The sequence below is a fragment of the Oncorhynchus kisutch genome, linkage group LG22, assembly GCF_002021735.2.
Source record: "Oncorhynchus kisutch isolate 150728-3 linkage group LG22, Okis_V2, whole genome shotgun sequence".
NCBI lineage: Eukaryota > Metazoa > Chordata > Actinopteri > Salmoniformes > Salmonidae > Oncorhynchus > Oncorhynchus kisutch.
The window spans coordinates 58,232,777-58,254,026 of NC_034195.2; the positions used below are offsets into that span (position 1 = coordinate 58,232,777).

Genomic DNA, 21,250 nt, shown 5'->3' on the forward strand with positions numbered 1-21,250 from the left:
CTGTACTCCCTGTTCACCCATGACTGAGGGCCACACACGTCTCCAACCATGCATGTCTCCGACCAATAGAATTTGATGAGGATACATACAGTATAATATAGGCTACATACAGTATGATATAGGCTACATACAGTATGATATAGGCTGCATACGGTATGATACAGGCTACATACGGTATGATACAGGCTACATACAGTATGATATAGGCTACATACAGTATGATATAGGCTACATACAGTATGATATAGGCTACATACGGTATGATACAGGCTACATACGGTATATGATATAGGCTACATATAGCATTATATTTTTATTTTATTTATTTATACAGGTTTTTTTCTCATTGAGATAATATCTCTTTTCCAAGAGATACCTGGTCCAATAGCAGCAGAGATTGGCAGATGATGTGGAGATTGCTTAGGAATTTTACCATCTCTCACACAGGCAATAGCACAGTGATCACTGATGTCATTTGCAAAAATACCAGAAGCATTAAAACGATGAGGAGTATTGGTTAAGATCAAATCAATAAAAGAGGATTTCAGAGGATATTTTATATTCAACCTAGTTGCACTGTTGACAATCTGAGTGAGATTATAGGTATTACACAGCATTTTAAGATGATCAGAGCTAGATGTTAGCCAGTCCTGATTCAGATCACCCATCAGGATAAACTCAGAATATACATTCTGTGAAAACAATTTGAAAATACAATCCAGAAAGCGGGACACTCCGGCAGCGCCGGACAGGCGGGAGACTCCGGCAGCTCTGGAGTGAAGGGCGATTCCAGCATCGCCGGCATGACAGGCGGCTCTGGCAGCTCCTGTCTGGCTGACGGCTCTGGCAGCTCCTGGCTGGCTGAAAAAAAAAAAAAACGTCCCCGTCGCGGATCACGATGCCTTGCTCCCAGACAGACAAAATAACTTTTTTGCTCGCTTTGAGGACAATACAGTACCACTGACACAGCCCGCTACCAAAACCTGCGGGCTCTCCTTCACTGTAGCCACCGTGAGTAAAACATTTAAACGTGTTAACCCTCGCAAGGCTGCAGCTGGTGTGTTTACAGACATTTTCAATCAATCCTTATCCCAGTCTGCTGTTCCCACACGCTTCAAGATGGCCACCATTGTTCCTGTTCCCAAGAAAGCTAAGGTAACTGAGCTAAATGACTACCGCCCTGTAGTATTCACTTCCGTCATCATGAAGTGCTCCAATTTGCTTACCGCCCCAATAGGTCCACAGACGACGTAATCGCCATCACACTGCCCTAACCCATCTGGACAAGAGGAATACCTATGTGAGAATGCTGTTCATCGACTACAGCTCAGCATTTAACACCATAGTACCCTCCAAACTCGTCATTAAGCTCGAGACCCTGGGTCTCGACCCCACCCTGTGCAACTGGGTCCTGAACTTCCTGACGGGCCGCCCCCAGGTGGTGAGGGTGGGTAACAACATCTCCACCGCGCTGATCCTCAACACTGGGTCCCCACAAGGGTGCATTCTCAGTCCTCTCCTGTACTCCCTGTTCACCCATGACTGCGTGGCCATGCACGCCTCCAACTCAATCATCAAGTTTTCAGATGACACTACAGTGGTAGGCTTGATTATCAACAACAACGAGACAGCCTACAGGGAGGAGGTGATGCCCCTTGGAGTGTGGTGTCAGGAAAATAACCTCACACTCAATGTCAACAAAACAAAGGAGATAATCGTGGACTTCAGGAAACAGCAGAGGGAGCAGCCCCCTATCTACATCGACGGGACACTAGTGGAGAGGGTAGTACGTTTTAAGTTCCTCGGCATACACATCACAGACAAACTGAAAAGGTCCTCACACACAGACAGCGTGGTGAAGAAGGCGTAGCAGCACCTGTTCAACCTCACAAACTTTTACAGAAGCACAATCGAGAGCATCCTGTCAGGCTGTATCACCGCCTGGTACTGCAACTGCTCCGCCCACAACCGTAAGGCTCTCCAGAGGGTAGTGAGGTCTGCACAACGCATCACCGGGGGCAAACTACCTGCCCTCCAGGACACCTACACCACCCAATGTCACAGGAAGGCCAAAAAGATAATCAAGGACAAAAACCACAGAGCCACTGCCTGTTCACCCCGCTATCATCCAGAAGGCGAGGTCAGTACAGGTGCATCAAAGCAGGGACTGAGTGACTGAAAAACAGCTTCTATCTCAAGGCCATCAGACAGCCATCACTAACATTGAATGGCTGTTGCCAACATACTGACTCAACTCCAGCCACTTTAATATGGACGGCTCTGACTTAGAATACGTGGACAACTACAAATACTTAGGTGTCTGGTTAGACTGTAAACTCTCCTTCCAGACCCATATCAAACATCTCCAATCCAAAGTTAAATCTAGAATTGGCTTCCTATTTCGCAACAAAGCATCCTTCACTCATGCTGCCAAACATACCCTTGTAAAACTGACCATCCTACCAATCCTCGACTTTGGCGATGTCATTTACAAAATAGCCTCCAATACCCTACTCAACAAATTGGATGCAGTCTATCACAGTGCAATCCGTTTTATCACCAAAGCCCCATATACTACCCACCATTGCGACCTGTACGCTCTCGTTGGCTGGCCCTCGCTTCATACTCGTCGCCAAACCCACTGGCTCCATGTCATCTACAAGACCCTGCTAGGTAAAGTCCCCCCTTATCTCAGCTCGCTGGTCACCATAGCATCTCCCACCTGTAGCACACGCTCCAGCAGGTATATCTCTCTAGTCACCCCCAAAACCAATTCTTTCTTTGGCCGCCTCTCCTTCCAGTTCTCTGCTGCCAATGACTGGAACGAACTACAAAAATCTCTGAAACTGGAAACACTTACCTCCCTCACTAGCTTTAAGCACCAACTGTCAGAGCAGCTCACAGATTACTGCACCTGTACATAGCCCACCTATAATTTAGCCCAAACAACTACCTCTTTCCCAACTGTATTTAATTTTAATTTATTTATTTTGCTCCTTTGCACCCCATTATTTTTATTTCTACTTTGCACATTCTTCCATTGCAAAACTACCATTCCAGTATTTTACTTGCTATATTGTATTTACTTTGCCATCATGGCCTTTTTTGCCTTTACCTCCCTTCTCACCTCATTTGCTCACATTGTATATAGACTTGTTTATACTGCATTATTGACTGTATGTTTGTTTTTACTCCATGTGTAACTCTGTGTCGTTTTATCTGTCGAACTGCTTTGCTTTATCTTGGCCAGGTCGCAATTGTAAATGAGAACTTGTTCTCAACTTGCCTACCTGGTTAAATAAAGGTAAAATAAAATAAATAAATAAATAAATAATGGAAATATTGATGTAATAAATGTATCACTAGTCACTTTATAATGTTTACATACCCTACATTACTCATCTCATATGTATATACTGTACGCTATACCATCTACTGCATCTTGCCTATGCCGTTCAGCCATCACTCATTTATATTTTTTACGTACATATTCATATTCATTCCTTTACATTTGTGTGTATAAGGTAGTTGTTGTGAAATTGCTAGGTTATATTACTTGTTAGATATTACTGCATGGTCGGAACTAGAAGCACAAGCATTTCACTATACTTGCATTAACACCTGCTAACCATGTGTATGTGACAAATAAATGTGATTTGATTTGACATACAGTATGATAGAGGCTACATACATGATATAGGCTATATACAGTATGATAGGAACTATGATAGAGACATTTATTTTACCTTTATTTAACTAGGCAAGTCAGTTAAGAACAAATTATTTGGCAGAACGACAGATTTGGCAGAACAGGCAGAACGACTTGAACCTTGTCAGGTCAGGGATTTGAACTTGCAACCTTTCGGTTAATAGTCCAATGCTCTAACCACTAGGCTACCCTGCCGACCCATACATACATGATATAGGCTACATACAGTATGATATAGACCACATACAGCATGATATAGATGACATACAGCATGATATAGGCTACACAAAAATACTATAGGATACATACAGTATGATATAGGCGACATAAAGTATGATATAGGCTACATACAGTATGATATGGCTACATACAATAATATACAGGCTACATACAGTATGATACAGGCTACATACAGTATGATATGCTACATACAGTGTGATATAGGCTACATACAGTATGATACAGGCTACACATGGTATGATACATGCTACATACGGTATGATATAGGCTACATACGGTATGATATGGCTACATACAATAATATATAGGCTACGTACAGTATGATACAGGCTACATACAGTATGATACAGGCTACATACAGTATGATATAGGCTACATACAGTATGATAATGCTACATACAGTCTGATACAGGCTACATACAGTATGATACAGGCTACATACAGTATGATACAGGCTACATACAGTATGATACAGGCTACATACAGTATGATACAGGCTACATACAGTATGATATAGGCTACATACAGTATGATAATGCTACATACAGTCTGATACAGGCTACGTACAGTATGATACAGGCTACATACGGTATGATATAGGCTACATACGGTATGATATGGCTACATACAATAATATATAGGCTACGTACAGTATGATACAGGCTACATACAGTATGATACAGGCTACATACAGTATGATATAGGCTACATACAGTATGATAATGCTACATACAGTCTGATACAGGCTACATACAGTATGATACAGGCTACATACAGTATGATACAGGCTACATACAGTATGATACAGGCTACATACAGTATGATAATGCTACATACAGTCTGATATAGGCTACATACGGTATGATATAGGCTACATAGAGTATGATATAGGCTAAATGCAGTCTGATATAGGCTACATACAGTGTGATATAGGCTACATACGGTATGATAGAGGCTGCATACATGATATGCTACATACAGTGTGATATAGGCTACATACAGTATGATACAGGCTACACATGGTATGATACATGCTACATACGGTATGATATAGGCTACATACGGTATGATATAGGCTACATACGGTATGATATAGGCTACATACAATAATATATAGGCTACGTACAGTATGATACAGGCTACATACAGTATGATACAGGCTACATACGGTATGATACAGGCTACATACGGTATGACATGACACAGCCACCACCATTCTTGAAATTATGAGGAGTGGCACTCAGTGATGTGTTGTATTGTGTTGGATTTGCCACTAACATAACACTTTGTATTCAGGGCGTGAAGTTATTTTCTTTCCCATATTTTTAGCAGGTTTAGTTAAGTGCCTTATATATTATTGCAAACAGGATGCATGTTTTGGAATATCTGTGATCTGTACAGGCTTCCTTCTTTTCACTCTGTCCTTTAGGTTAGTATTGTGGAGTCTCTACAATGTTGTCGATCCATCCTCAGTTATCTCCTATCACAGCCATTAAACTCTGTAAGTGTTTTAAAGTCACCATTGGCCTCATGGTGAAATCCCTGAGCGATTTCCTTCCTCTCCGGAAACAGAGTTAAGAACGGAGCATGTATCCTTTTAGTGACTGGGTGTATTGATAACCATCCAAAGTCTAATTTAATATCTTCAACATGCTCAAAGGGATATTTAATGTCTGCTTTTTTTCCCTGTCTACCAATAGCTGCCCTTCTTTGCGAACCATTGGAAAAACTCACTGGTCTTTGGGGATAAAGAAAAAATGTGCCAACGCTACAGAAGACTTTATCATTAAGCTGATACAGGACTAGTAAAGGCCCAGAACACTACTTTATCATTAAGCTGATACAGGACTAGTAAAGGCCCAGAACACTACTTTATCATTAAGCTGATACAGGACTAGTAAAGGCCCAGAACACTACTTTATCATTAAGCTGATACAGGACTAGTAAAGGCCCAGAACACTACTTTATCATTAAGCTGATACAGGACTAGTAAAGGCCCAGAACACTACTTTATCATTAAGCTGATACAGGACTAGTAAAGGCCCAGAACACTACTTTATCATTAAGCTGATACAGGACTAGTAAAGGCCCAGAACACTACTTTATCATTAAGCTGATACAGGACTAGTAAAGGCCCAGAACACTACTTTATCATTAAGCTGATACAGGACTAGTAAAGGCCCAGAACACTACTTTATCATTAAGCTGGTACAGGACTAGTAAAGGCCCAGTGCACTACTCTATCGGTCCACTGTTACAGGACTAGTAAAGGCTTCTACTTTTGTGAGAATTTATTTGGAGTATATATACCCCCCCCCCCACCCATGTTTCAGGGGGTTCTGCAGCACCCTAAGCACCACTACTTCCCACGGCTATTCTTCTAGCAGACAGTTGTAGTAAAGTGCTGTGTGTTCTTTATTAAAGAGATGGACAGAGTAAAACAGCCATTTACCTGACATAAATTTGGTAAATGTAACCACTCTACCATTATAAGATGGACTTTGCTTTTTAGCGTGGTGGACAGAGAGAGACAGTTATCTAGGCTTGCAGTAGACCGACAGATCTAAAACATACCCTGGGTTGGAAAAACTGGTAGGTAGCTTTTCCCTATGCATTAGAAATGAGCTAAGTGGTATAATATATTTTAATATGAAGCAAAATGTCAATCTGAGCAGTGTCAACACAATATGTATTTGAAGCTGACCTACGTGTCTATATTTTTTCAAAATATTTTTGTCCACAATCGAAAATAGGACTTTATTTTCTTTTGTGTAAAATAAGCAGTAAGGAAGTCAATGCATTTTTGTGTTACGAGGCATTTTCATTTTTTTATTACATCATTCATTGATCGACAATTATTCTGGAGCGACAACAACAGGTTGCTAATGTCACTATTGATCACAGCAGAGTTTCTGAACATAAAGATGCATTGCAATGATCAAACTACAATAAATGTTCGCACATACGGGATCTTACCTGGTAAGCGTCTAGCTGTTCATCAGTAAATATCGTTTGCTTATTACCCATCTTAGCCTAGTAATTTTCCTCTTGTACAGATTCATCACATTGGAACTTCGATGCGTTTTCTCAAGTCTGGTCATTTAGGGCATTTACACGACGTGGTCAAACAAGAATTATGACTCCGCATAGATGTTCAGTGTCCAAAGAATGGCAAACTCTGAAACAGTTGGTGGTGTATTCCAATGAGATGTTGTAAAAGTATTGAAACGCAGAGGAAGAAGAAAAATTAGCACAATTCTCAGTGCAGCCAGTTGTTGAAGCAGCAGAAGTAGCCTACAGACAGACAAAAGTCCGAAAAGGTCTGAAGAGCAGAATCTGCTGACGCCTTGGGCAGTTTCAGTTTCAGCACAGGCGGCTGTCCACAACTGACGAGAGAATCGTACCGATAATGAACTGTAGTTACCACCAGGGGGCGGCTGCATCACACCCACGCAAGCATTGGAATTCAGAAAACACCTTTCTTTCTCAGACGTAAATATGGCTCCTGTTTCATCTGCAGAAAAGCTCAATCGTATTTTCCTCATGTATTAGAAGAATTCTAATTCGTAGCCTCCGTTTTCTAGTTCCAGAATGCAAGTTTAAAAAACATTTACGATTTGCGTGAAATATCTGTGTAAACTCTTTGGAATTGTAATCTGTGGGTGTCACTGAAAAGGCTGATACCCCATTTCAATATAAATGTCCATTACACACAATAGACTGACTGACGAGGTGATTTGACACAGTCGAAATCCTGCAATAAGAGATATGACTCTATTTGTGTAAACTTTTTGACATTTCTAATCTGTGGGTGTCACTGACTAGGCTGATACCACATTTCATGGGTGCACACTCCATAAGTAAGACTCCACAGTGCCGTTATGCATTCCCCAAATGCTATTATGCAGTCTAATACATCCACAGAGTGATTAGACTTTTTTTTTGTGATGTTTATTGTCACATGTATTTATTTTGTAAGTTATGTAACAACATTCTGACCTTGTTTAACATTCTCTTATCCAAATATGGCATTATTCCACTATGGATCCGTCGTTTGGAACTGGCTTATTCCAAGATGGCGTAGCAGTCAGACGTATTTGTCCTTCGTCTTGTCGTGTCCCATGTATATATATATTTTGTATATATTTTTCTACGCATATCTTTTTCTATTTTTCTAAACCCTTACTTCAAAATACTCTCCTGCAATCCGCCTCACCCAATGTGGTGTGGACCTGCTTTTTCTCTAACGTATTTCTCTTTGCCTCTTACTGGAATCTCTCCAATATAAACTAGCCAGCTAACTAGCCAGCTAACGGTCATCAGCTAACCTTAGCTCGGAAAGCTCTCACCAGTTTGTACAATGCGATTCAACCAGAGCATACCGGACCTATTTTTCTCTCTCTATATCCCCGGATTCCTATCGCAAGCTCTGAACCTTCTCACCTTCCGACATTCGCAGCTAACGTCCCCTGAATGCTAGCTGTCTAGAGCACAACGGACTGTTGGCTTACGAGGCCCATCGAATACATTCCGAAGCCACGAACTAGCAGTCAGCTATCGTTTGCTAGCGGTCATCAGCTACCTTTATCCCGGACAACTCTCGCCAGTCTGTACAGCGTGACTCAAACCAGAGCTAGTCGGACTTATTCTTCTCCATATCTCCGGATTCCTACCGCAAGCTCTGGCCACAACTCTCGCCAGTCTGTACAGCGTGACTCAAACCAGAGCTAGTCGGACTTATTCTTCTCGATATCTCCGGATTCCTACCGCAAGCTCTGGCCACAACTCTCGCCAGTCTGTACAGCGTGACTCAAACCAGAGCTAGTCGGACTTATTCTTCTCCATATCTCCGGATTCCTACCGCAAGCTCTGGCCACAACTCTCGCCAGTCTGTACAGCGTGACTCAAACCAGAGCTAGTCGGACTTATTCTTCTCGATATCTCTGGATTCCTACCGCAAGCTCTGGCCACAACTCTCGCCAGTCTGTACAGCGTGACTCAAACCAGAGCTAGTCTGACTTATTCTTCTCGATATCTCCGGATTCCTACCGCAAGCTCTGGCCACAACTCTCGCCAGTCTGTACAGCGTGACTCAAACCAGAGCTAGTCGGACTTATTCTTCTCGATATCTCTGGATTCCTACCGCAAGCTCTGGCCACAACTCTCGCCAGTCTGTACAGCGTGACTCAAACCAGAGCTAGTCGGACTTATTCTTCTCGATATCTCCGAATTCCTACCGCAAGCTCTGGCCACAACTCTCGCCAGTCTGTACAGCGTGACTCAAACCAGAGCTAGTCGGACTTATTCTTCTCGATATCTCTGGATTCCTACCGCAAGCTCTGGCCACAACTCTCGCCAGTCTGTACAGCGTGACTCAAACCAGAGCTAGTCTGACTTATTCTTCTCGATATCTCCGGATTCCTACCGCAAGCTCTGGCCACAACTCTCGCCAGTCTGTACAGCGTGACTCAAACCAGAGCTAGTCGGACTTATTCTTCTCGATATCTCTGGATTCCTACCGCAAGCTCTGGCCACAACTCTCGCCAGTCTGTACAGCGTGACTCAAACCAGAGCTAGTCGGACTTATTCTTCTCGATATCTCCGAATTCCTACCGCAAGCTCTGGCCACAACTCTCGCCAGTCTGTACAGCGTGACTCAAACCAGAGCTAGTCGGACTTATTCTTCTCCATATCTCTGGATTCCTACCGCAAGCTCTGGCCACAACTCTCGCCAGTCTGTACAGCGTGACTCAAACCAGAGCTAGTCGGACTTATTCTTCTCGATATCTCCGGATTCCTACCGCAAGCTCTGGCCACAACTCTCGCCAGTCTGTACAGCGTGACTCAAACCAGAGCTAGTCGGACTTATTCTTCTCGATATCTCCGGATTCCTACCGCAAGCTCTGGCCACAACTCTCGCCAGTCTGTACAGCGTGAATCAAACCAGAGCTAGTCGGACTTATTCTTCTCGATATCTCCGAATTCCTACCGCAAGCTCTGGCCACAACTCTCGCCAGTCTGTACAGCGTGACTCAAACCAGAGCTAGTCGGACTTATTCTTCTCCATATCTCTGGATTCCTACCGCAAGCTCTGGCCACAACTCTCGCCAGTCTGTACAGCGTGACTCAAACCAGAGCTAGTCGGACTTATTCTTCTCGATATCTCCGGATTCCTACCGTCAGCTCTGGCCACAACTCTCGCCAGTCTGTACAGCGCGACTCAAACCAGAGCTAGTCGGACTTATTCTTCTCCATATCTCCGGATTCCTACCGCAAGCTCTGGCCACAACTCTCGCCAGTCTGTACAGCGTGACTCAAACCAGAGCTAGTCGGACTTATTCTTCTCGATATCTCCGGATTCCTACCGCAAGCTCTGGCCACAACTCTCGCCAGTCTGTACAGCGCGACTCAAACCAGAGCTAGTCGGACTTATTCTTCTCCATATCTCTGGATTCCTACCGCAAGCTCTGGCCACAACTCTCGCCAGTCTGTACAGCGTGACTCAAACCAGAGCTAGTCGGACTTATTCTTCTCGATATCTCCGGATTCCTACCGCAAGCTCTGGCCACAACTCTCGCCAGTCTGTACAGCGTGACTCAAACCAGAGCTAGTCGGACTTATTCTTCTCGATATCTCCGGATTCCTACCGCAAGCTCTGGCCACAACTCTCGCCAGTCTGTACAGCGTGAATCAAACCAGAGCTAGTCGGACTTATTCTTCTCGATATCTCCGAATTCCTACCGCAAGCTCTGGCCACAACTCTCGCCAGTCTGTACAGCGTGACTCAAACCAGAGCTAGTCAGACTTATTCTTCTCGATATCTCCGGATTCCTACCGCAAGCTCTGGCCACAACTCTCGCCAGTCTGTACAGCGCGACTCAAACCAGAGCTAGTCGGACTTATTCTTCTCCATATCTCCGGATTCCTACCGCAAGCTCTGGCCACAACTCTCGCCAGTCTGTACAGCGTGACTCAAACCAGAGCTAGTCGGACTTATTCTTCTCGATATCTCCGGATTCCTACCGCAAGCTCTGGCCACAACTCTCGCCAGTCTGTACAGCGCGACTCAAACCAGAGCTAGTCGGACTTATTCTTCTCGATATCTCTGGATTCCTACCACAAGCTCTGGCCACAACTCTCGCCAGTCTGTACAGCGTGACTCAAACCAGAGCTAGTCGGACTTATTCTTCTCGATATCTCCGGATTCCTACCGCAAGCTCTGGCCACAACTCTCGCCAGTCTGTACAGCGTGACTCAAACCAGAGCTAGTCGGACTTATTCTTCTCCATATCTCCGGATTCCTACCGCAAGCTCTGGCCACAACTCTCGCCAGTCTGTACAGCGTGACTCAAACCAGAGCTAGTCGGACTTATTCTTCTCGATATCTCCGGATTCCTACCGCAAGCTCTGGCCACAACTCTCGCCAGTCTGTACAGCGCGACTCAAACCAGAGCTAGTCGGACTTATTCTTCTCGATATCTCTGGATTCCTACCACAAGCTCTGGCCACAACTCTCGCCAGTCTGTACAGCGTGACTCAAACCAGAGCTAGTCGGACTTATTCTTCTCCATATCTCCGGATTCCTACCGCAAGCTCTGGCCACAACTCTCGCCAGTCTGTACAGCGTGACTCAAACCAGAGGACTTATTCTTCTCGATATCTCTGGATTCCTACCGCAAGCTCTGGCCACAACTCTCGCCAGTCTGTACAGCGTGACTCAAACCAGAGCTAGTCGGACTTATTCTTCTCGATATCTCCGGATTCCTACCGCAAGCTCTGGCCACAACTCTTGCCAGTCTGTACAGCGCGACTCAAACCAGAGCTAGTCGGACTTATTCTTCTCGATATCTCCGGATTCCTACCGCAAGCTCTGGCCACAACTCTCGCCAGTCTGTACAGCGTGACTCAAACCAGAGCTAGTCGGACTTATTCTTCTCCATATCTCCGGATTCCTACCGCAAGCTCTGGCCACAACTCTCGCCAGTCTGTACAGCGTGACTCAAACCAGAGCTAGTCGGACTTATTCTTCTCCATATCTCCGGATTCCTACCGCAAGCTCTGGCCACAACTCTCGCCAGTCTGTACAGCGTGACTCAAACCAGAGGACTTATTCTTCTCCATATCTCTGGATTCCTACCGCAAGCTCTGGCCACAACTCTCGCCAGTCTGTACAGCGTGACTCAAACCAGAGGACTTATTCTTCTCCATATCTCCGGATTCCTACCGCAAGCTCTGGCCACAACTCTCGCCAGTCTGTACAGCGTGACTCAAACCAGAGGACTTATTCTTCTCCATATCTCTGGATTCCTACCGCAAGCTCTGGCCACAACTCTCGCCAGTCTGTACAGCGTGACTCAAACCAGAGGACTTATTCTTCTCGATATCTCCGGATTCCTACCGCAAGCTCTGGCCACAACTCTCGCCAGTCTGTACAGCGTGACTCAAACCAGAGCTAGTTAGACTTATTCTTCTCCATATCTCTGGATTCCTACCGCAAGCTCTGGCCACAACTCTCGCCAGTCTGTACAGCGTGACTCAAACCAGAGCTAGTCGGACTTATTCTTCTCGATATCTCCGGATTCCTACCGCAAGCTCTGGCCACAACTCTCGCCAGTCTGTACAGCGCGACTCAAACCAGAGCTAGTCGGACTTATTCTTCTCCATATCTCCGGATTCCTACCGCAAGCTCTGGCCACAACTCTCGCCAGTCTGTACAGCGTGACTCAAACCAGAGCTAGCCGGACTTATTCTTCTCGATATCTCCGGATTCCTATCGCAAGCTCTGGCCACAACTCTCGCCAGTCTGTACAGCGTGACTCAAACCAGAGCTAGTCGGACTTATTCTTCTCGATATCTCCGGATTCCTATCGCAAGCTCTGGCCACAACTCTCGCCAGTCTGTACAGCGTGACTCAAACCAGAGCTAGTCGGACTTATTCTTTTCGATATCTCCGGATTCCTACCGCAAGCTCTGGCCACAACTCTCGCCAGTCTGTACAGCGCGACTCAAACCAGAGCTAGTCGGACTTATTCTTCTCGATATCTCTGGATTCCTACCACAAGCTCTGGCCACAACTCTCGCCAGTCTGTACAGCGTGACTCAAACCAGAGCTAGTCGGACTTATTCTTCTCGATATCTCCGGATTCCTACCGCAAGCTCTGGCCACAACTCTCGCCAGTCTGTACAGCGTGACTCAAACCAGAGCTATTCGGACTTATTCTTCTCGATATCTCCGGATTCCTACCGCAAGCTCTGGCCACAACTCTCGCCAGTCTGTACAGCGTGACTCAAACCAGAGCTAGTCGGACTTATTCTTCTCCATATCTCCGGATTCCTACCGCAAGCTCTGGCCACAACTCTCGCCAGTCTGTACAGCGTGACTCAAACCAGAGCTAGTCGGACTTATTCTTCTCGATATCTCCGGATTCCTACCGCAAGCTCTGGCCACAACTCTCGCCAGTCTGTACAGCGTGACTCAAACCAGAGCTAGTCGGACTTATTCTTCTCGATATCTCCGGATTCCTACCGCAAGCTCTGGCCACAACTCTCGCCAGTCTGTACAGCGCGACTCAAACCAGAGCTAGTCGGACTTATTCTTCTCGATATCTCCGGATTCCTACCGCAAGCTCTGGCCACAACTCTCGCCAGTCTGTACAGCGCGACTCAAACCAGAGCTAGTCGGACTTATTCTTCTCCATATCTCCGGATTCCTACCACAAGCTCTGGCCACAACTCTCGCCAGTCTGTACAGCGTGACTCAAACCAGAGCTAGTCGGACTTATTCTTCTCCATATCTCCGGATTCCTACCGCAAGCTCTGGCCACAACTCTCGCCAGTCTGTACAGCGTGACTCAAACCAGAGGACTTATTCTTCTCGATATCTCTGGATTCCTACCGCAAGCTCTGGCCACAACTCTCGCCAGTCTGTACAGCGTGACTCAAACCAGAGCTAGTCGGACTTATTCTTCTCGATATCTCCGGATTCCTACCGCAAGCTCTGGCCACAACTCTCGCCAGTCTGTACAGCGTGACTCAAACCAGAGCTAGTCGGACTTATTCTTCTCGATATCTCCGGATTCCTACCGCAAGCTCTGGCCACAACTCTCGCCAGTCTGTACAGCGCGACTCAAACCAGAGCTAGTCGGACTTATTCTTCTCCATATCTCCGGATTCCTACCGCAAGCTCTGGCCACAACTCTCGCCAGTCTGTACAGCGTGACTCAAACCATAGCTAGTCGGACTTATTCTTCTCCATATCTCCGGATTCCTACCGCAAGCTCTGGCCACAACTCTCGCCAGTCTGTACAGCGTGACTCAAACCAGAGGACTTATTCTTCTCCATATCTCTGGATTCCTACCGCAAGCTCTGGCCACAACTCTCGCCAGTCTGTACAGCGTGACTCAAACCAGAGGACTTATTCTTCTCCATATCTCCGGATTCCTACCGCAAGCTCTGGCCACAACTCTCGCCAGTCTGTACAGCGTGACTCAAACCAGAGGACTTATTCTTCTCCATATCTCTGGATTCCTACCGCAAGCTCTGGCCACAACTCTCGCCAGTCTGTACAGCGTGACTCAAACCAGAGGACTTATTCTTCTCGATATCTCCGGATTCCTACCGCAAGCTCTGGCCACAACTCTCGCCAGTCTGTACAGCGTGACTCAAACCAGAGGACTTATTCTTCTCCATATCTCCGGATTCCTACCGCAAGCTCTGGCCACAACTCTCGCCAGTCTGTACAGCGTGACTCAAACCAGAGGACTTATTCTTCTCCATATCTCTGGATTCCTACCGCAAGCTCTGGCCACAACTCTCGCCAGTCTGTACAGCTTGACTCAAACCAGAGGACTTATTCTTCTCCATATCTCCGGATTCCTACCACAAGCTCTGGCCACAACTCTCGCCAGTCTGTACAGCGTGACTCAAACCAGAGGACTTATTCTTCTCCATATCTCCGGATTCCTACCACAAGCTCTGGCCACAACTCTCGCCAGTCTGTACAGCGTGACTCAAACCAGAGGACTTATTCTTCTCCATATCTCCGGATTCCTACCACAAGCTCTGGCCACAACTCTCGCCAGTCTGTACAGCGTGACTCAAACCAGAGGACTTATTCTTCTCCATATCTCCGGATTCCTACCACAAGCTCTGGCCACAACTCTCGCCAGTCTGTACAGCGTGACTCAAACCAGAGGACTTATTCTTCTCCATATCTCCGAATTCCTACCACAAGCTCTGGCCACAACTCTCGCCAGTCTGTACAGCGTGACTCAAACCAGAGGACTTATTCTTCTCCATATCTCTGGATTCCTACCGCAAGCTCTGGCCACAACTCTCGCCAGTCTGTACAGCGTGACTCAAACCAGAGGACTTATTCTTCTCCATATCTCCGGATTCCTACCGCAAGCTCTGGCCACAACTCTCGCCAGTCTGTACAGCGTGACTCAAACCAGAGGACTTATTCTTCTCCATATCTCCGGATTCCTACCGCAAGCTCTGGCCACAACTCTCGCCAGTCTGTACAGCGTGACTCAAACCAGAGGACTTATTCTTCTCCATATCTCCGGATTCCTACCGCAAGCTCTGGCCACAACTCTCGCCAGTCTGTACAGCGTGACTCAAACCAGAGGACTTATTCTTCTCCATATCTCTGGATTCCTACCGCAAGCTCTGGCCACAACTCTCGCCAGTCTGTACAATGTGACTCAAACCAGAGGACTTATTCTTCTCCATATCTCTGGATTCCTACCGCAAGCTCTGGCCACAACTCTCGCCAGTCTGTACAGCGTGACTCAAACCAGAGGACTTATTCTTCTCCATATCTCTGGATTCCTACCGCAAGCTCTGGCCACAACTCTCGCCAGTCTGTACAGCGTGACTCAAACCAGAGGACTTATTCTTCTCCATATCTCTGGATTCCTACCGCAAGCTCTGGCCACAACTCTCGCCAGTCTGTACAGCGTGACTCAAACCAGAGGATTTATTCTTCTCCATATCTCCGGATTCCTACCGCAAGCTCTGGCCACAACTCTCGCCAGTCTGTACAGCGTGACTCAAACCAGAGGACTTATTCTTCTCCATATCTCCGGATTCCTACCACAAGCTCTGGCCACAACTCTCGCCAGTCTGTACAGCGTGACTCAAACCAGAGGACTTATTCTTCTCCATATCTCCGGATTCCTACCACAAGCTCTGGCCACAACTCTCGCCAGTCTGTACAGCGTGACTCAAACCAGAGGACTTATTCTTCTCCATATCTCCGGATTCCTACCACAAGCTCTGGCCACAACTCTCGCCAGTCTGTACAGCGTGACTCAAACCAGAGGACTTATTCTTCTCCATATCTCTGGATTCCTACCGCAAGCTCTGGCCACAACTCTCGCCAGTCTGTACAGCGTGACTCAAACCAGAGGACTTATTCTTCTCCATATCTCCGGATTCCTACCGCAAGCTCTGGCCACAACTCTCACCAGTCTGTACAGCGTGACTCAAACCAGAGGACTTATTCTTCTCCATATTTCCGGATTCCTACCACAAGCTCTGGCCACAACTCTCGCCAGTCTGTACAGCGTGACTCAAACCAGAGGACTTATTCTTCTCCATATCTCTGGATTCCTACCGCAAGCTCTGGCCACAACTCTCGCCAGTCTGTACAGCGTGACTCAAACCAGAGGACTTATTCTTCTCCATATCTCCGGATTCCTACCGCAAGCTCTGGCCACAACTCTCGCCAGTCTGTACAGCGTGACTCAAACCAGAGGACTTATTCTTCTCCATATCTCCGGATTCCTACCTCAAGCTCTGGCCACAACTCTCGCCAGTCTGTACAGCGTGACTCAAACCAGAGGACTTATTCTTCTCCATATCTCCGGATTCCTACCACAAGCTCTGGCCACAACTCTCGCCAGTCTGTACAGCGTGACTCAAACCAGAGGACTTATTCTTCTCCATATCTCTGGATTCCTACCGCAAGCTCTGGCCACAACTCTCGCCAGTCTGTACAGCGTGACTCAAACCAGAGGACTTATTCTTCTCCATATCTCCGGATTCCTACCGCAAGCTCTGGCCACAACTCTCGCCAGTCTGTACAGCGTGACAAACCAGAGCTAGTCGGACTTATTCTTCTCCATATCTCCGGATTCCTACCGCAAGCTCTGGCCACAACTCTCGCCAGTCTGTACAGCGCGACTCAAACCAGAGGACTTATTCTTCTCCATATCTCTGGATTCCTACCGCAAGCTCTGGCCACAACTCTCGCCAGTCTGTACAGCGTGACTCAAACCAGAGGACTTATTCTTCTCCATATCTCTGGATTCCTACCGCAAGCTCGCAATATCTTATCTAATATTATTATATTATATTATGATCTAATATCTTATCTAATATTATGATATTATATTATGATCTAATATCTTATCTAATATTATGATATTATATTATGATCTAATATCTTATCTAATATTATGATCTAATAGCTTATCTAATATTATGATATTATATTATGATCTAATATCTTATCTAATATTATGATATTATATTATGATCTAATATCTTATCTAATATTATGATATTATATTATGATCTAATATCTTATCTAATATTATGATATTATATTATGATCTAATATCTTATCTAATATTATGATATTATATTATGATCTAATATCTTTCTAATATTATGATATTATATTATGATCTAATATCTTATCTAATATTATGATATTATATTATGATCTAATATCTTATCTAATATTATGATATTATATTATGATCTAATATCTTATCTAATATTATGATATTATGTTATGATCTAATATCTTATCTAATATTATGATATTATATTATGATCTAATATCTTATCTAATATTATTATATTATATTATGATCTAATAGCTTATCTAATATTATGATATTATATTATGATCTAATATCTTATCTAATATTATGATATTATGATCTAATATCTTATCTAATATTATGATATTATATTATGATCTAATATCTTATCTAATATTATGATATTATATTATGATCTAATAGCTTATCTAATATTATATTATGATCTAATAGCTTATCTAATATTATTATATTATATTATGATCTAATATCTTATCTAATATTATGATATTATATTATGATCTAATATCTTATCTAATATTATGATATTATTATTCTTTTCTTAATTTTTTTCTAGTTTAAAATCCACCTGGAATTATAGCAGCTAACGACCCCTGAACGCACAGGCGCTAATCTACGGCCTGCTAGCCATCTAAAGCACGTTGGACTGCTGGCTTAAGAGGCCCTTCGGACATATTTCTTCGTTCACTAGACATATTTTGCCAATTGACCTGGTTTACCACACGGAGCCCTGCTGATCCGTCCGCTGATGTAACTGTACGAGGGGGGCACAACAGATGTGTCATTTCAATAAGCATTTCTCTCCGTCGCGTCATCCCTCTAAGGCCTTTCTGTTAGCCTGCTAGCCCCATGCCGCTAGCTGCTTAAAGCCACGCACTGGACTTGTATGATCACCCGGCTATGCATGCCTTTCCCTAACGTCACCATGCCATGTCAATTGCTGTTCTGGTTTGTAACTATTGTTTTATTTCACTGTAGAGCCTCTAGCACTGCTCAACAAGCCTCAGCTAACAATTTAGATCCACCCCACACACACGCAGTGACATCACCTGGTTTAAATGCTATTTCTAGAGACAATATCTCTTTCATTATCACTATATGCACAGGTTTACCCCCACTGTATTCATATCCTACTATACCTTTGTCTGTACATTATGCCTTGAATATATTCTACCGTGCCCAGAAATCTGCTCCTTTTACTCTCTGTTCTGAACGTACTAGGTGTCCAGTTCTTTAGCCGTACTCTTATCCTACTCCTCCTCTGTTCCTCCGGTGATGTAGAGGTTAATCCAGGCCCCGCAGTGTCTACCTCCACTCCCATCCCCCAGGCTCTCTCATTTGTTGACTTCTGCAACCGTAAAAGCCTTGGTTTCATGCATGTTAACATTAGAAGCCTTCTCCCTAAGTTTGTTTTATTCACTGCCATAGCACACTCCACCAATCCGGATGTCCTAGCCGTGTCTGAATCCTGGCTTAGGAAGACCACCAAAAACCTTGAAATTTCCATTCCTAACTATAACATTTTCCGACAAGATGGGACTGCCAAAGGGGGCGGTGTTGCAATTTACTGCAAAGATAACCTGCAGAGTTCTGTCTTACTATCCAGGTCTGTACCTAAACAATTTGAGCTTCTACTTCTAAAAATGTACCTTTCCAGAAACAAGTCTCTCACCATTGCCACTTCCTATAGACCACCCTCTGCCCCCAGCTGTGCCCTCGACACCATATGTGATTTGATTGCCCCCCATCTATCTTCTGAGCTCATGCTGCTAGGTGACCTAAACTGGGACATGCTTAACACCCCAGTCATCCTACAATCTAAGCTTGATGCCCTCAATCCCACACAATTTATCAATGAACCCACCAGATATAAACCCAAATCCGTAAACACGGGCACCCTCATAGATATGATCCTAACTAACTCACCCTTTAAATACACCTCTGCTGTTTTCAACCAAGATCTCAGCGAGAACTGCCTCATTTCCTGCATCCCTAATTGGTCTGCGAGCAAACGACCACCCCTCATCACTGTCAAACGCTCCCTAAAACACTTCTGCGAGCAGGCCTTTCTAAACGACCTGGTCGGGGTATCCTAGAACGACATTGACCTCATCCCGACAGTAGAGGATGCCTGGTTTTATTTAAAAGTGTCTTCCTCACCATCTTAAATAGGTATGCCCCATTCAAAAAATGTAGAACCAGGAACAGATATAGCCCTTGGTTCACTCCAGACCAGTCTGCCCTTCACCAGCACAAAAACATCCTGTGGCGTTCTGCATTAGCATCGATTAGCCCCCGTGATATGCAACTTTTCAGGGAAGTTAGGAACCAATATACACAGGCAGTTAGGAAAGCTAAGGCTAGCATTTTTAAACAGAAATTTGCATCCTCCAGTACAAACTCAAAAAAGTTCTGGGACACTGTAAAGTCCATGGAGAATAAGAGCACCTCATCCCAGCTACCCACTGCTCTGAGGCTAGGAAACACTGTTACAACTGATACAACCGATACATCCACTATAATTGAGAATTTCAACAATCATTTCTCTATGGCTGGCCATGCTTTCCACCTGGCTACCCCTACCCCAGTCAACTGCCCGGCACCCTCCACAGCAACCCGCCCAAGCCCCCATCATTTCTCCTTCACCCAAATCTAGATAGCTGATGTTCTGAAAGAGTTGCAAAATCTGGACCCCTACAAATCAGCCGGGCTAGACAATCTGGACCCTCTCTTTCTTAAATTATCTGCCGAAATTGTTGCAACCCCTATTACTAGCCTGTTCAACCTCTTTTGTATCATCTGAGATTCCCAAAGATTGGAAAGCTGCCGCGGTTATCCCCCTCTTCCAAGCGGGAGACACTCTAGACCCAAACTTCTGCAGACCTATATCTATCCTACCCTGCATCTCTAAGGTCTTCGGAAGCCAAGTTAACAAACAGATTACTGACCATTTTGAATCACATCGTACCTTCTCTGCTATGCAATCTGGTTTCCAAGCTGGTCATGGGTGCACCTCAGCCACGCTCAAGGTCCTTAACGATATCACAACCGCCATCGATAACAGACATTGCTCTGCAGCTGTATTCATCGACCTGGCCAAGGCTTTCGACTCTGTCAATCACCACATTCTTATTGGCAGACTCAAAAGCCTTGGTTTCTCAAATGATTGCCTCACCTGGTTCACCAACTACTTCTCTGATAGAGTTCAGTGTGTCAAATCGGAGGGCCTGTTGTCCGGACCTCTGGCAGTCTCTATGGGGGTGCCACGGGGTTCAATTCTCGGGCCGACTCTCTTCTCTGGATACATCAATGATGTTGCTCTTGCTGATGGTGATTCTCTAATCCAACTCTACGCAGATGACACCATTCTGTATACTTCTGGCCCTTCTTTGGACACGGTGTTAACTAACCTCCAGACGAATTTCAATGCTATACAACTCTCCTTCCGTGGCCTCCAACTGCTCGTAAACGCAAATAAAACTAAATGCATGCTATTCAACCGATCATTGCCCGCACCTGCCCGCCCATCCAGCATCACTACTCTGGACGGCTCTGACTTAGAATACGTGGGTAACTACAAATACCTAGGTGTCTAGCTAGACGGTAAATTCTCCTTCCAGACTCATTTCAGATTTCTCAGCCAAACGTGAAGAACAAACAGAG

General features: G+C 45.1%; 1 protein-coding gene across 4 annotated transcripts in view; it reads right to left on the reverse strand.

Annotated features, from left to right (window-relative positions):
• The window catches only part of LOC109867451 (calcium and integrin-binding family member 2), a 49,594-nt gene extending 42,277 nt beyond the window's left edge, over positions 1 to 7,317 (reverse strand). For all 4 annotated transcript variants that reach the window (XR_004204847.1, XR_002251813.2, XR_002251812.2 and 1 more), the window contains exon 1: positions 6,926 to 7,317. Coding sequence is in view for 1 of the 4 variants with exons in the window: in XM_020456620.2 (XP_020312209.1) it covers positions 6,926 to 6,976 (51 nt within the window). In the remaining 3 variants the exon portion in view is untranslated. The remainder of the gene's footprint in view (positions 1 to 6,925) is intronic.
• Between the last annotated feature and the right edge of the window lie 13,933 nt (positions 7,318 to 21,250).